This window comes from Cavia porcellus, unplaced genomic scaffold (assembly GCF_034190915.1).
Source record: "Cavia porcellus strain 051 isolate PalLab524CR breed Dunkin Hartley unplaced genomic scaffold, mCavPor4.1 scaffold_2, whole genome shotgun sequence".
Lineage (NCBI taxonomy): Eukaryota > Metazoa > Chordata > Mammalia > Rodentia > Caviidae > Cavia > Cavia porcellus.
In genome coordinates, this window is record NW_026947485.1 from 2,662,984 (window position 1) to 2,676,913 (window position 13,930).

General features: G+C 45.0%; 1 protein-coding gene across 3 annotated transcripts in view; it reads left to right on the forward strand.

Annotated features, from left to right (window-relative positions):
- The window catches only part of Sema3a (semaphorin 3A), a 427,345-nt gene that overhangs the window by 287,238 nt on the left and 126,177 nt on the right, over positions 1 to 13,930 (forward strand). For all 3 annotated transcript variants that reach the window (XM_003469818.5, XM_063237438.1, XM_063237422.1), the window contains one exon: positions 3,702 to 3,764. In XM_003469818.5, coding sequence (XP_003469866.2) covers positions 3,702 to 3,764 — 63 coding nt within the window. The remainder of the gene's footprint in view (positions 1 to 3,701; positions 3,765 to 13,930) is intronic.

Sequence of the window (13,930 nt, forward strand, 5' to 3'; positions counted from 1 at the left end):
ATCTGCCTGTTCTCTACATCTGTCCTGGGCCCCAGTGGCAGAGTGCAATAGCTGTGGTGATGACCAGCTGGCCCAGAAAACTAAGAGTATTAAATACCTTGCCTTGTAAATGAAAAGCTTGTCAATTTGAACTAGCAGGTGAGTTTTTGAGGTAGCAAGATTTTGCAACAATAGTCATTGAGACTTCAGCAAACATAGGTCTTATCCTTATTTCTTATAGTGTTTCCGTCTTGTTTCATTAAAAATCTATGCAATTTGGAAAAAAACACAGATTGAAAAAATTGATAGAAACGTGCTCAGTCTACTTGCTATGCCTTAAGTTAATCATCTGAGGAGTTTTGTCCAGTCTCCATCCCTATGGAGCAAAGGTCTCTAAGACGTTTCTCAGTAAGGCAGCCTTTGAGAATACACAGGTGTACATTCTCCACCTCCACCTGTGCTAGTTTTGCATCTTCTCAACACTGAGGCACTGCCTCAGCTACTCGTAAACTCTAGTTCATTGTGTGGTAAGTTTTGAAAAATGACTTAAATTGTAAAACGTTTCATTCCCAGTAGAGAATTTTGCTTTGCAGATAAAATAAGGGCTTATATTTAGAGTTGATCTCCACATTTAATAGAATGTAGCATTTTGATTTCTTCTATATGCAAACATTAACATTCTGATCAGATACATTAATATTTAATACAAAATACAATCACATAAAATCCAATGCATTTACATAATATTTATTTTTCTGATTCTTTTCATTTTGATTTCTAATCTCAGGTTATGTCACTAAATGCCTAACATTACTAAGATTATTCTATTTATCATTTATCTGAAATTATGAAAATACTGGTTTTAACAGTCATTTGAAAATATTAAAAATAAGTATACTTTTTATGATATTATTTTAACAAAAAATCATGTTTTATATACTGAATAAGAAATTTAGATAATTCAGAGGAATTTAACATTTAATTTTAGAAAATTATGTCAGTTAAATTTTCAGTATGTTATCATTTTCTAAAATTCATGCAGAGGTAGACAGTATATGAACATATATTATTTCAGACTATACATTTAATGGTATTCAACATACACCTTCTGAAGAACGTGAATCTATGGGCTGGGGATTTAGCTCAGCAGCAAGCAGACAGTCGTGAGTTTGATCCCTACTACCTATAAAAAAAAGTGAATCTAAAGTATTAAATCATTTCTAAAACCAAAAGAAACCAAGATATATAAAGCCCTACTATTTTATAATTGGACAAATCCTGGAGCCATTTGCACAGTGGACCTGAGTGCTCAGAAATCGTAGTACATGTCATACCCTCTATCAACTAGACCCATAATAAGCATATTTGAGCTAATGAATTAATTAAAGTTTCAGTGATTTGCCCACTGTGGGATCCTTGCTGTAGCTCTCGCCCATGACTTAGTATTACTCTAACCCTACAAGGTGTATTTCTAGATCTAAAACGCCTTGTTAAAAACAGAGCATTTAAATTTAAGCTAAAGCACATTGTTTAACAGTGCCGGCCCAGTTTGTGAAGGCATCTGTACCATTTTATGTCTGGTGCTTTCCATGCTCTTCGTACCTGTGTGGGTATAAATGGCCCGGGGGCTCCTCCCTGAGCTCCGCTGAGTAGTTAAGCCCAGAGGGGCTGCGCTGTGTGTCTCAGACAAGTGTTCCTGGTGACTCCGCAGGTAAAGACCAGATGAGTGAACCAGAGGGCAGATAGGATGCCCACCCCTTCACAGGCCAGCCGGGTTCTGGCTTCCGCCTGAGGAGTTGCGGAGAGCTTCTTCGTCCTAACAGAAAGGCAGGCTCCGTCTCAGGCCCTTGTGTCATTAAAGGGTGCCAGAAAGGAAGGTGGAGGTGGAGGAGAGCAGCTTGCCGGGCTCCGTCCTCAGCTCTGTCCCCTAAAACGTGGGAGAAAAATCACCTCCCACGCAAGCGCACATGCAAAAGGGATCACAAAACATGGAGAATAGATGGGCAAGACTTTGGGCATTGTTAGTTCCATGGAGAACTGTGAGCAAAGAATAAAAAGAGAATACAGTGTGTCTCTAAGAGGGTGAGACCACAACAGGAGGCCCATATGATCTCCACAACCAACAGTCAAGGGCTGGGAAACTATTAGGAAACAGCGTCTTTTAAAATAAATACAGGCTTTCATACATAAATAAGCACGCCTCTGATAGCCTGTGAGCTCAGCATAGCGAGCTACACCAGCAGTCAGGAACATCTTAGCGCTGCTGAGTACAGGTGCTGCTGTGCCGGCGGGCAGTTGCTGTTTCATGCTGTTCCCTGTGAATTTGTCAGCGCTGCATCTGACCTCTCCGGAAACACTCGGAGAGAAACCGGGGGTGGCACTGCACTCCAGGAAAGGCCAGGGGCCAGGCCGATTTTAACTTTAAGATTGAGATGTTTACTGTCCTGAGTGATTTTCCTAAATGACTACTTTGTAGGAAATTTTAATTTACTCATCAGGACATGTGTGAAGTAAAGCACATAAAAACACAATGCAGAAATTAAGATCTTAATGGTCAAAACAAAGTCATACCCAGCAATGTTTAGGCTTTTCATATCTGTGCATGAATTAAAGTGTGTTTATCATGTCACAACATGCTGTCTCATCGTGGCCCAGGTTCTCATTGCTAAATGTGCTGTGCTTCTTTTTGAATTCCCCAGATTGAATACCACAACCTTTGCCCAAGTTTATGACCACAGATATTGAGTGATCTGGAGGTCTCCGAATGAATGATAATCAGTCATTTCCAGGCTAAAAGCTTTCCTGCAGACATAATTGAATAACTGCCACTGTCTCTGGATTTTTCTTTTATATATGACATTTTTTCCCTGAAATTAATATCACTAGAAGAGAAAGCTGATAAAGAACAATAAATTTTTCCACCCAATTCAGTTTAGTACTCGCCAGCATTGATCAGGTAATCTGGAAAATTTTGTATTAAAATGTAGATGCCAACAGTTGAATTATTACTGTGGAAAGAAATGCACCCAACTATCCAAGCCATCAGCTTCTTCTTAGTTGTAGTCCCAAAGCATGGGAAAGTTTGGAAGGACAAAGAGCAAATATCAGGGATAAAATCACACACAATCACTCCGCAAATCATCTGAATTTAGCCCACAGCCAGAATGTTATTTCCACCCTTACTTTTCAAAAAAGAAATAACAGCAATGCACTTCTACTCTTAATTTTTAAAAAAAAAAGTTCCCTTTGGAAGCTGGAAGCTGGGGTTTTCCAAGCTTTTTTGTCTCATTCTGCCTTCTCATTCTGAGAGTTGGATCCCAGAAATTGATTGAAAGCATCCCAGTGTTCAAATTTCAAAATCCCCTTTTCATGATAAACACTCCTTTAGAGAAACATGCCCTGTGTCTTGTGATGTGTCACCTCTTCTGTAACAATCACATGCCTGCGGCTATCTCCCCTCCCGTCTCCATGATGGCTGTGTGCACCTACACCACTTCCTCTACGGCCTCTCATGCATGTCGGAGGACAAGGGTAAGGAGGAAATGACTGCCCTGTGGCCACCCCCGTGAGCTCAGGCCACCACAAAGTCTGAACGAAAGGTTCCCGGCACACAGCTCCTTGTGTGACTTCCGTGACCTCTGCTACCACCAAGGACCATATGCAAGATGGGATCTTCCAGTGAACTTAATTGACCCTAAGTCATGGTTCTTTTGTGTCCTTAGATCGTGTGGCCAGTGTCTTACACCAGAAGAGATGAATGCAAGTGGGCTGGGAAGGACATCCTGGTAAGCCTCAGTCTACTGAATTGTCCTATGATCTCTTAAGCAATGTTTTTACTCTGTTATTGCTGTATTAAATATTCTAGCAAACCTCACACTTGGGAGTCTAATTGCTCTCCAGGAATAAAGTAATGCAGTTTAATTCTAGAAGCACCTACAGTTCCTACAATGTTTACCACCGTGACAAACAGAAGTCATTTGTTCCAGAGCTAAACTTTGTTAGTGAAGTCAGGCAGGCCCAGGGTGAGTTATACCCAAATATCTACACACACAAAAACGTGGTTGTAATTTATAGATAAAATCACTTACAGGATTTGTAGAAGCATAATTGCACATTATTTATATACTGCCAATAGTTTGGAATGTCCACAATGCAAAGAATCCGTCTCAGAGGTTTGTCTGTCAGAAAGTATTGGCGTATGGAAGACACTCACCCTGTGGGCTGCCCCCACCAGACGCAAGCCTGTGTGGATGCTCGCAGATGGGTGGCATCCTCAGGGATTCGGAGCAGCTGCCGCAGCGATGTTTATGTCCCAAGGCTGCGAGGCAGGGTCTGAGTTCATGAAAAAAGTTTGTCCCGTGGAGCAGCAGCAGCCCCAGGTGCAGGGGATGGGCAGGGGGGGCAGAGCACAGGCTGGCCCGGCCTGGATCCCCACCCATGTTATCGGACGTTACAGGCCGAGGGTGGGCAGGATGTTAGCAGTTCTCTTGGCACTAGTAAGACTGGATGACAGGCAGGGAGGGGAGAGAGGTGGCCCCCTTGCACAGGACCAGTGGAGAGTTCCAGCTGGCGGGCACAGCCGGCCAGAGTGAGAGTGGGGAGGGGATGCCCCAGGTAGGGGATTCAGGGTAACCTGAGCTGGCGGGCCCACTGCTGGCAGAGGTCATCCTGCGTCAGGGATGGGGCATTCGCTCTACCTGAGCAGTGGGATTTTTTCCAAGACTGAGGAAGCTAAGACCACTGCACAGCTCCTTGGGAAGGGTCCGGAGGGGACCCCAATGTTCAGAGCAGCACGGTCACCTCTGCAACGGGGCACCTGCCTAGATAGGTGTGGGTTGGGGTGAGGAAAAGTGCATGGGGAGTTATTCTATCGGAGTTCCTGTTACCCCAAACCGATGCGTCTGTGGGGACTTTTAAAGGAGGAAACAGCGAGAACCATGAAGCAGAAGCTCTGGAGGGGAGAGCTGCATGAACCCCATTGAGACGGGCCTTCATGTGGGCCCCTGTGGGCTTTAGTATCTCACCGTGACCTGATCTATGTGATGTCAGAGTTTTCACTGCGAGTTGCGTGTCAGGGTCAGGCACCATGTACCTCAGCAGAGTCGGCAAACTCCGCCTGTCTCATCTACTTCAAGTCCATGAGCATCTAAACGAGCCTGAGAAGCACAGCCAGCTGCTCCTCTTCGGAAGGCAGCAGCGGCTTCCTCATTATGGGTTTCTGCGGCTGCTGAATCACTACATCAGGGTCAGCAACACAGCCCTCAGGGGCCAGGAGAGAGGAGGAGAGAGACAGCCACAGAGACTGAGACTGAGACGGGCACAGGGACAGAGAGACAAAAACAGAGACAGGGAGACTGAGAGACAGAGATGGAGATGGAGAGAGAGAGCTCTATAAAACATGACCAGTACTTCTGGAAATCACACACACACACAGAATGGATCTGCCTTCTATGTGAGTGACTAATCTGAAGCAGTGATTAAACCTAGTAAGTTTAGTGCTTGACTCTGTTCCCCTAATATTGCATTCCATTTATCTATTACTGAAGATATATTTTGTGCATTAACAACACATGTTATTAAAGTTCATCTTACATTTCAGGCAACCTCCTTGAAGCCTTATCTCAGCGTATATATTCGCTGCATTTTAAGGGGCTTCCTGGCATCTTGTGGTTAGTTTAGGGCTTTATTTACACTACTATTTTTGCCCATTTCTTTTTCTATACATGATTTTAGAAATAGTGATTGAATGAATCCCTGGGATTTATGACACTTCTTCCCTGATAATCACTAAAAAATATATGCTGCTATTTACTCTTACTAATAATTTAAATGGCCAATTTGCAAAACAGTTCAGGGGAGAGAACGTCCTTCTCCCAAAGCCTGGTCCGTGAGTGGCGGGTGAGTGGTGGGGAGGTGCCAACCTTGTACAGAAACAGCGGGCAGCCAGGGGCATGGACAGCTGCTGCTCTGAGTGCTCTGAGAGCTCCCACCATGCTGCAAACCACAGGGAGGAGGCTGAAGCAGATTCTGCATAAAGCGAGGAGCGGTCTGGACAGGACGCAAGCTCACCCAAGCTGACCCTCTCTGTGGGCTCTCTGGGTCCCAGAGGGAGGGTTTCCTCGCCCTGGTGACTGCCCTACTGAAAGGCCTCTGGAAATCACAAGGACCAAGTCGTCCGAGGAAGAGCTGTCTGCTCAGAGTTCAGTTCAGATGCAAGATAACAGGGAAAGGGGCGAGGACCCTGGCTGCCAAGAGACATCCCCATGAGGCTAGGCCTCTTCCTTCCTATGTCCCCACCCCCTTACCCCACCACTCCCCCCACAAACCACTGGACTGACCCTCCATAGCTCTTGTCTCATGCAGAAAGTGAGCTCTCCCCACTCACCCACCAGGTGGGAAGATCCAGCCTGTCGTTGCTTTGCAACAAAGATATGCATTAACCCAACAGCTGGAATTCAGGCAGCAGTCCCCCAAAGGGTGCACTTAACAGTGAAGACGGAATCTGCAGCTGGAGACACACAGCTATGCTAAATATATTAAAAAGGATACATGGCCTTGTTGGCTCTGCGTATCATTATGGTGTGCATGTCTCTACAGGTATGCACCACACATGCACATGCACATGCACACACTCACATGTGTACCTGGGGTATATATAGGTGTTTGTTCTGGGCAAAGCATCTCTGACAACATTAAACTGAATTTTCCTCTTGCAAGAGTGACCGTCCAGGATATAGACACAGTCTATATCTGTGTATATAGATATATCCACAGCCTATTAATATGCATGCTGCGGGTTAAGGGTTCTAAGCTTCACTGGGGCTCCTGCATTTCTTTCATTAGAGAAATAAAGTGCTTGTGAACTTTTCCACCGCTAGTAGTTATTTGAAAAAATATGTAAGACATAAACTATTAGAAAGAAACCATGAGTGATAGGATAGATATAACCCGGATATTTGTATGCTGGCTGCTCCTCTACTCTCTTTTTTCCCCCTAGGGTTTAAAATCCACTTTGTTATTCACAATAACATTTCTATAGATGGATTAACTTCCTTGACCTTGTTTTGCAAATGAAAGCCGAATCCGTGCTAAGCTGGTGGAAGAATCTGTTTTGAATCAATAGCTCCCTGCATCCTCTTTGTTTACCCTGCTAAACCGGCTCTCCACGCTGAGTTTCCATAAAACCAAATGGCAACCGTATGACTGCTAGAAATATTTTGAACATCATTAGAAATCAAAATTTCTACCATCTGAGAGGAACAAAATAAAACGCAGCTCCTCCTAACACTCCCGTTCCTGGGCGCCTTTCGAAGTGTGGCATCGCCCTTGCACCTCAACTTCAGGCTGTGTGGAAATTCTGAGGGGTGTTTTGGTCCCCAGCAGTCATTCGCTTTTGATGTGATGATGCACCATAAGGCAAGTGTCACCTCCACACAGCTCGGCCTGCAGAGCCCAGCAGCACTGTGCTTGCCCCTCAAGCAGAGGAGGACACAAGCAGGCTGTGTGTGTCACCTGCAGCTCACTGCAAAACGCACGCTTCAGCCTGTCCATCGCATTCATCTCCTGACTGCTCAAAGTAGATGTCAATTTTCAGTTTTAAAAATCTATTGTAAGCATTTTATTTTATGTTGCAGTTATTTATTTTTGGTTTTCTTGGGAGGAGGTCTTGCTCTATAGTCCAGGCTGGTGAACTCACTAGGTAGCCCCCGCTGGGCTCAAACTCTAAGCAATTTGTCTGTCTCAGCCTCCTGAGTGCTGGGCCCAGAAGTTGCATGTTATTTTTAAGGCCATTCATCAGTGCAGAGCCTGGGGAAATGCAGTGTCCCTCTGAGTATCGGCAGAAACCTTAGGCAGCACAGACAGTGCTCTCTCTGGGACACTCTGGGTCCTGCAGGGAAGGGGACGACTCCTGAGGACTGGAAGCTGGCCAGCCACCTTCCTGGAGACCCAGGTGGCTTCTGGAACTGCAGTTCTTCAGTAAAGCAGCGCACCTGGCAGGAGGTATCCCTGGGCTGGGGCCTGGGGTCTGCTTCTCCCCTGAGGGTCAGTCCCTTCCCCGCACCCACGAGCTGCACGCCCTCCTCCAGCGCCATGACACCATGGCCCTGTCTTACTGCTCAAAGTACAATGAAGTCACAGGCCCCCGAGGGCTCCGGACGACACTGCTTACCCCTGCTGTGGCTCTCCTAGCTGCCCCATGGGTGAGAGGTTCGGTCCAGCTGTTCACATTAGACAGGGTTCCATGGTGGAATCCGACAGTGCCCAGCCACGAAGACAACTGAGCGTTGATGAAAGCCAGGAAAAGCCTTGGCTTTTTAAGCCCCACGGGAAGCAATGTGGATTTTCACAAGCCTGTGCTTGTGTGTGCGCTGTTATGCTCTGGAGTGAATTTAGCTGAGCTGGAGGAAGGACTGTTGTGTCATTTAGCACCCAGGCTGCTGGTGATGGTGGCAGTGACGGTGCCCACTCTCAGGTTTTCCACACCTGGTGGTGGCCAGACGCATTTCTCCCCATTTTAGTTCACAAGGCGCCTGATACTAAGCTCTTTCTTCTCAGAGTCATTCAGTGAACCAGTTGTGTGTTCTGGGGAACGTACATGACAAATGAAACCTTGTCACTAAATTTATTTAGAAGCTAAATTATCGTTATTTGTTGAATTCACATGTTTTCCTAACGAAGCATAAATACTGAGACAGTATCTATGATGCCTGGAACTGCCGTGGGCCAGGTCTCAGATGGTACATTTTTAGTGTTCTTTTAGGTACAGAATTAAAATTTAAAGATACTTTAAGTTTTACTTACAGGATAAGACAGTTACAGGTATTTATAGTTAGAAGGTTTGAAGAATTGGTTCCATGTTCATTGGAAATGCTAGTTGTGCTCTCAAATGTCTGAAATGAACGTCAAGCCTTTGGTGCTGGTTGACAGTTATTATTTTATTCTATTGGGCACCGTAATCCGCCCACACACCAGTGCGTGTTTCTACGTGCACTCTATAGGGTGTGTTGGCCTGATCTGGCCTTCTCTCCTGGGAAAGGGCTTTTGCCAATGCTTCTAAATTTATATTTAGCCAGCTGCACCAGGTTCCACTGCCATCTGATCTCTAATAACTGGATTTCTACTTCTTTCCCATTCTTGATCATCTTCATAAATGTAATGTGTTTCCACTTAAGCTGGTTTTTAAAATTTTGTTTTGAAAGAGTAGAGACCAAAAAATCATCATCTTATGTCCGCAAGTCGTGGGCATGAATCTTTCCTGAAGTTCCATTTCTCCCCCACCTTTCCTCCCTTCTCTTCTCCTCTCATTTCTTCTCCCCTCCTCCTCCCTGCCCTGCTCATCTCCGTCTGTCTCTGTCTCTGTCTCTGTTTCTCTCTTTCTTTTCTGAGGTGCTGAGCAAAGTACGATGCAGATAGAACATTAACTTTATTAGCAGAATGTTCTTGAAATTTCTCATCACTATTTTCAAATTGGGCGTTAAATATTTTTGTGCCGTCGGCTAGACATAGTGCTGAATAGAAACTGTTCTGTGCATACAGATGTGTGCATGTTCCACCCATGTCCATTACTTAAAAAGGCATTTTCTGTATTATACTTGAAGTGACATAAGATTAAGTTTATTGATTCTAGAGTTCAATATTCATTTTAAAAAGAGGACCCATCATGTTTAGAAATATATAAAATGATGAAGTAACTAACGGCCGAGCGTGTGTGTGTTTTAAGCATGTCACATGCACACCCCCTTCACATAGTTCTCCGGCTACAGAGGCAGCCCTGGGTGAGAGGCCAGACTTCCCGCGAAGAGTTTGTGTTCTCCCTCCCATGTCACCAGGAGGAATGGGTAACCCTGATTAAGTTCTTGGCATAATTTATGGCCAGGCAGAGTATGTGAGACAGCATGAGAATACAGCAGTTGTGAAAGCTTTCAAACCAACAGAGTGATAATTTTAAGACAGGATCATCAGCTGTACAGCCAAGAGGTGCTGTCCGTCATACTAAGCACTTTCTCGAATGCTCCCCTCATCCCACTTCTAGCGGAGGGGTCTGAGGCTCAGAGATCCTCCTGGCTTTCGGACAGTCACACAGGCAATGGAGAAGCCAGAGAAGTGCTAATCCATCTCTGATGGCTTCACAGCATCAGATTAACACAAGCAGTTAATTTCATGCCGTTTCTATTTTACCGCAATAACTGAGCTCCCACTGACCTGTATGTTTTGCTGAATTTATTTGAGAACTTATTTTCTGAACTTATTTTTAGTGTAAAACATTTATTAAAATTAGAAAATGAATAAATTTTAAATCTCCAAAGTTCCAAGTTTTTATTGTATTTAAAAGTTATCTCTGTACACTAATTCGTGTGTGTCTATGTGCGTGCACACACACACACACACACACACACACACACACACACACACACACACACCAGACCCGCTGGTACCTGGGAAGGTGATGATGTTAGAGGTGTCATTTGAAGAAATATTTTACCAAAATGTGCCCCAATAAATGAAATTCATGAAATATCCTGTTAAATGTCTAATTCCATACAAAGCAGAAGACCAGATCAGCTAACGGGCAAAGTACGCCATGAGTTTACTCCTTTTCACCAAAGTGATGTTTCTAAGCCTCAAGGAGTTTAGTAAGTGAACCCTCTGCCTCCAGTTCAAGGCCATCTGTCCATCTGGAGGCCACTGTCCTTGCCTAGAGCCTTGGCAGTCCCAGTGATTTAAACCCTGAAATTTTACACTCCTGCTGGCAGGGGGTCAGGGAGTAAGCAACCCGAGTGCCCAGGGCGGGCTTCTCCCTTCTTGGCTTGCAGGTGGCTATTCCTGTGGCCTCTTCCCGTGGCTCTCGGGTGCTCTCGGGGCCTCATCACATGTCCACCCACTGGGCTGGGCCGGGTCCTCCCCACTGGCCCTTTCTCAGGGGCCCCTCCTGAGCCTTGCTGCAGGCACAGTCCTACTTCCAAGGGACAGAATTCAGCTTCTCTCAGCGTGCTGTGGCAGGGCTCCAGTGAGTCTGTAGGCACTGACTGAATGGCAATAGCTCTTATATGATAAAAGTCATTTCTGTTGAGCTCTTTTTCTGTCGTTTGTTGTCAGTTTGTCTTCTTCATTTTGTTTTCTGCTCCATTCCTTGTGGCCTCTCTGCCACTATTTCTGGATTCTTCGTATTTTTCTTTTTTAGAATATCCTGCAATATTCTCTGTAGAGTTGAATTGGTGGTTGCAAATTCCCCTAGTTCCTCTTTATCCTGGAAGCACCTTGTTTTTCCATCAATTTCTAGGGACAGTTGTGCAGGATATATCAATCTTGGCTGGAGGTTATTATCTTTCAAAGCTTGAGTTATTTCCCCCCACGCTCTTCATGATTTGATGGTTTGTGCCGAGAAGTCTGCTGTAATTCTGATGGGTGTTCCCTTGGAAGTGATCTGTTTCTTGTCTCTGAAGGCTTTTAATATTCTGTTCTTATATTGCATTTCTAGAATTTTGATTGTTAAATGCCTGTGTGTAGCTCTGTTTGGGTTGTAGGTGGCCGGGGTCATATATGCCTCATATATCTGAGTATCTTTACCATTTGCTAAAGTAGGGAAATTCTCTTGGATTATTTCTGTGAATAGCTTTTGTAGTCCATTTGTTTGTGTCCCTACTTCTTCTCTTATGTTCTTAATTCTTAAGTTGTATCATCTTCTAGCTTTTGTATTGTTGCTGGGTTTTTTGTTATTTTTAAGAAGTTTTTTATTTCATGCTCCCATATTACAAATCTGCCCTCCAGTTCAGATAATCTATCCTTAGTTTCTTTCAAGCTGTTATGCCAGTTTTCAATAGAGTTTTTAGTTTCCTGGTAATCTCTTTGAACCTGCTTCACGTATTCTATGTTTTCTCTATTTTCTCCATCAAACAGTTCTCCCCTTTTTTTCTGTTCTTCTATTCCACCATCTGTTTTTTTTCTTGGGCGGTGCTTAGCATTTCTCTAACTATTCTGCTTATGTCTTGCTTCAGGTCATTAATAATTTCATTCCTGAACTCATCTATGAGGCTCTGGAGATAGCACTTTATGTCTATTCATGCCATGTCTGCTATTGCATGTTTCTCAGGATTGGGGGCCGAGGACCCTTTCTTGTTGCTCCCTCTTCCCATATTCTTTGTTCCTTATATATAAGTGTATATAGGAGGCCCAGCTTCCTTCCCTGTTGGCCACAGTCTGTTTGAATTGTGCCAGCTAGGTGTTCCCGCCCACCGCAGCGCACCAGGGAGACACAGACCAGGGCAGTCTGTGCCAGGCCCGCCCCTCCAGGTCAACCTACCGAAGGCTTCACCACTAGGGTGCACCTCCAGGCGCTGGGACCTGGGTTAGGCTAGCTTACTGGGTCTCAGCCAGCGGCGTCTCGCAGGCCAGGCCAATCCTGCTTGAGAGGGGGATATGTGACTGAAGTCACTGCAGCATCTTGTTCTGGGAAGTCTGCCCAGTCCGAGTATGTCCTCTGCTGAAGCCTCCTTCTCTATGGAAGGGTCCCGATCCACTCACTCACCGCAGGTCGATGCAGGGCACCCGGCCAGTCCCGTTCCTAACTCCATTCAACGCTTCCCACTCTCAGAGCCTTTGCACCTCTCTCCCTGCAGTGCGACCAGGAAGCAGCAGTGACTGCAGGAAATTCAAATCACAGTTTCCAGTGGCACGGGGTCCGGCTTCTGTGCTGAGACCTTATCTGTTCCTGCTGTATCACCGGAATTGCATTTCCAGTTGGTTTCTCTTAATTTAGTTCTTTCCTGGGTTGGCAAAGAATATCCCCCCTTGCCTAGGACTTCCTGCCCGGCACCATTCCTGGATTTCAAGTGCGGTTTCTCAGAGAGCCTCCAAACTGCTGCTATCTATCCGCTGTGTTCTTCCGGACTCTGAGGTTGTTTTACTAGTTTTCAGCTCAGTTCACGGCTGGCTGGGTCCAAGGCAGGATGGCACAGCAGAAGAGAAGAGCTGCTCGGGACCCGAAGGACGGGAAGCCGGAGTGAGAGGAACCTTCCAAGCCGCACCACCATGGGCTGCCCCTTCCCACCAGACCCCAGCTCATGACAGCAATCTGCCAGGAGCCCCATGGCCCAGTCACCTCCCAGGAGCTGTGTCCATCCCTGCATGAGGCGCTTGGAGGATCTCTAGATACAAACCTTAGCATCTGATTTCACAAGAAAAATATTTAGGCAGACTTCATGTAATTTTTAAAAATTATCTGCATTCATTCAGTGGAATACGAAATGAAGAAATCTTGTATTACTAACTTATAAGGAACTATAATCAAGTACCAATTAATGGCACAAATATGATGATCAATTAGATGATAATGCCATATGAAAGAGGGTATAACTGTAAACAGAAGGACAAGTTCCTCTTGTCCACATGGAACTCTGAGCAGCAGGAGGGAAGAGCAGGACGGCACTGGCCATGCTCACTGATATCAAGGTCCACAGAGCCTTGTATGTACAGGCTTTCAACCACACCGGAATGTTTAAGTAATGTGAAAGAAAACATTGTTTAGAATCTCAAGTTCTACAACTTCAGAATAGTAAATCTATTGACTAGTCAATAGTCAGAATAGTCAATCTAGAGGTGAGGAGTAGTCAAATTGAGCATGTAACTAAAATGAGAAAGTAAAATTACTCAGGAACCTTGGACAGAGAGTTATCATTTACTCTGTGACACCATTCAGGCCACTGTGGCACTGCCTTTCCAGTTACCACCAGTCTAACGGCAGCAGTTAAATCAACGTGCCTATGTTCGTAAGCCTAGATAACCAGCAAAGAAACAATCCTGACTTTATGGTTCTCATTAAATCAGTATTTTTTAATCTCTGAAATTAAAAGCAAAAAGCATGAAGGTAGAAAGATCTACTTTTGTTTATCATTCTATTAGCATCAGTGGTAAAGAAAAATGTCCCTCGACAGCCAGAATGGCCTATTTACCA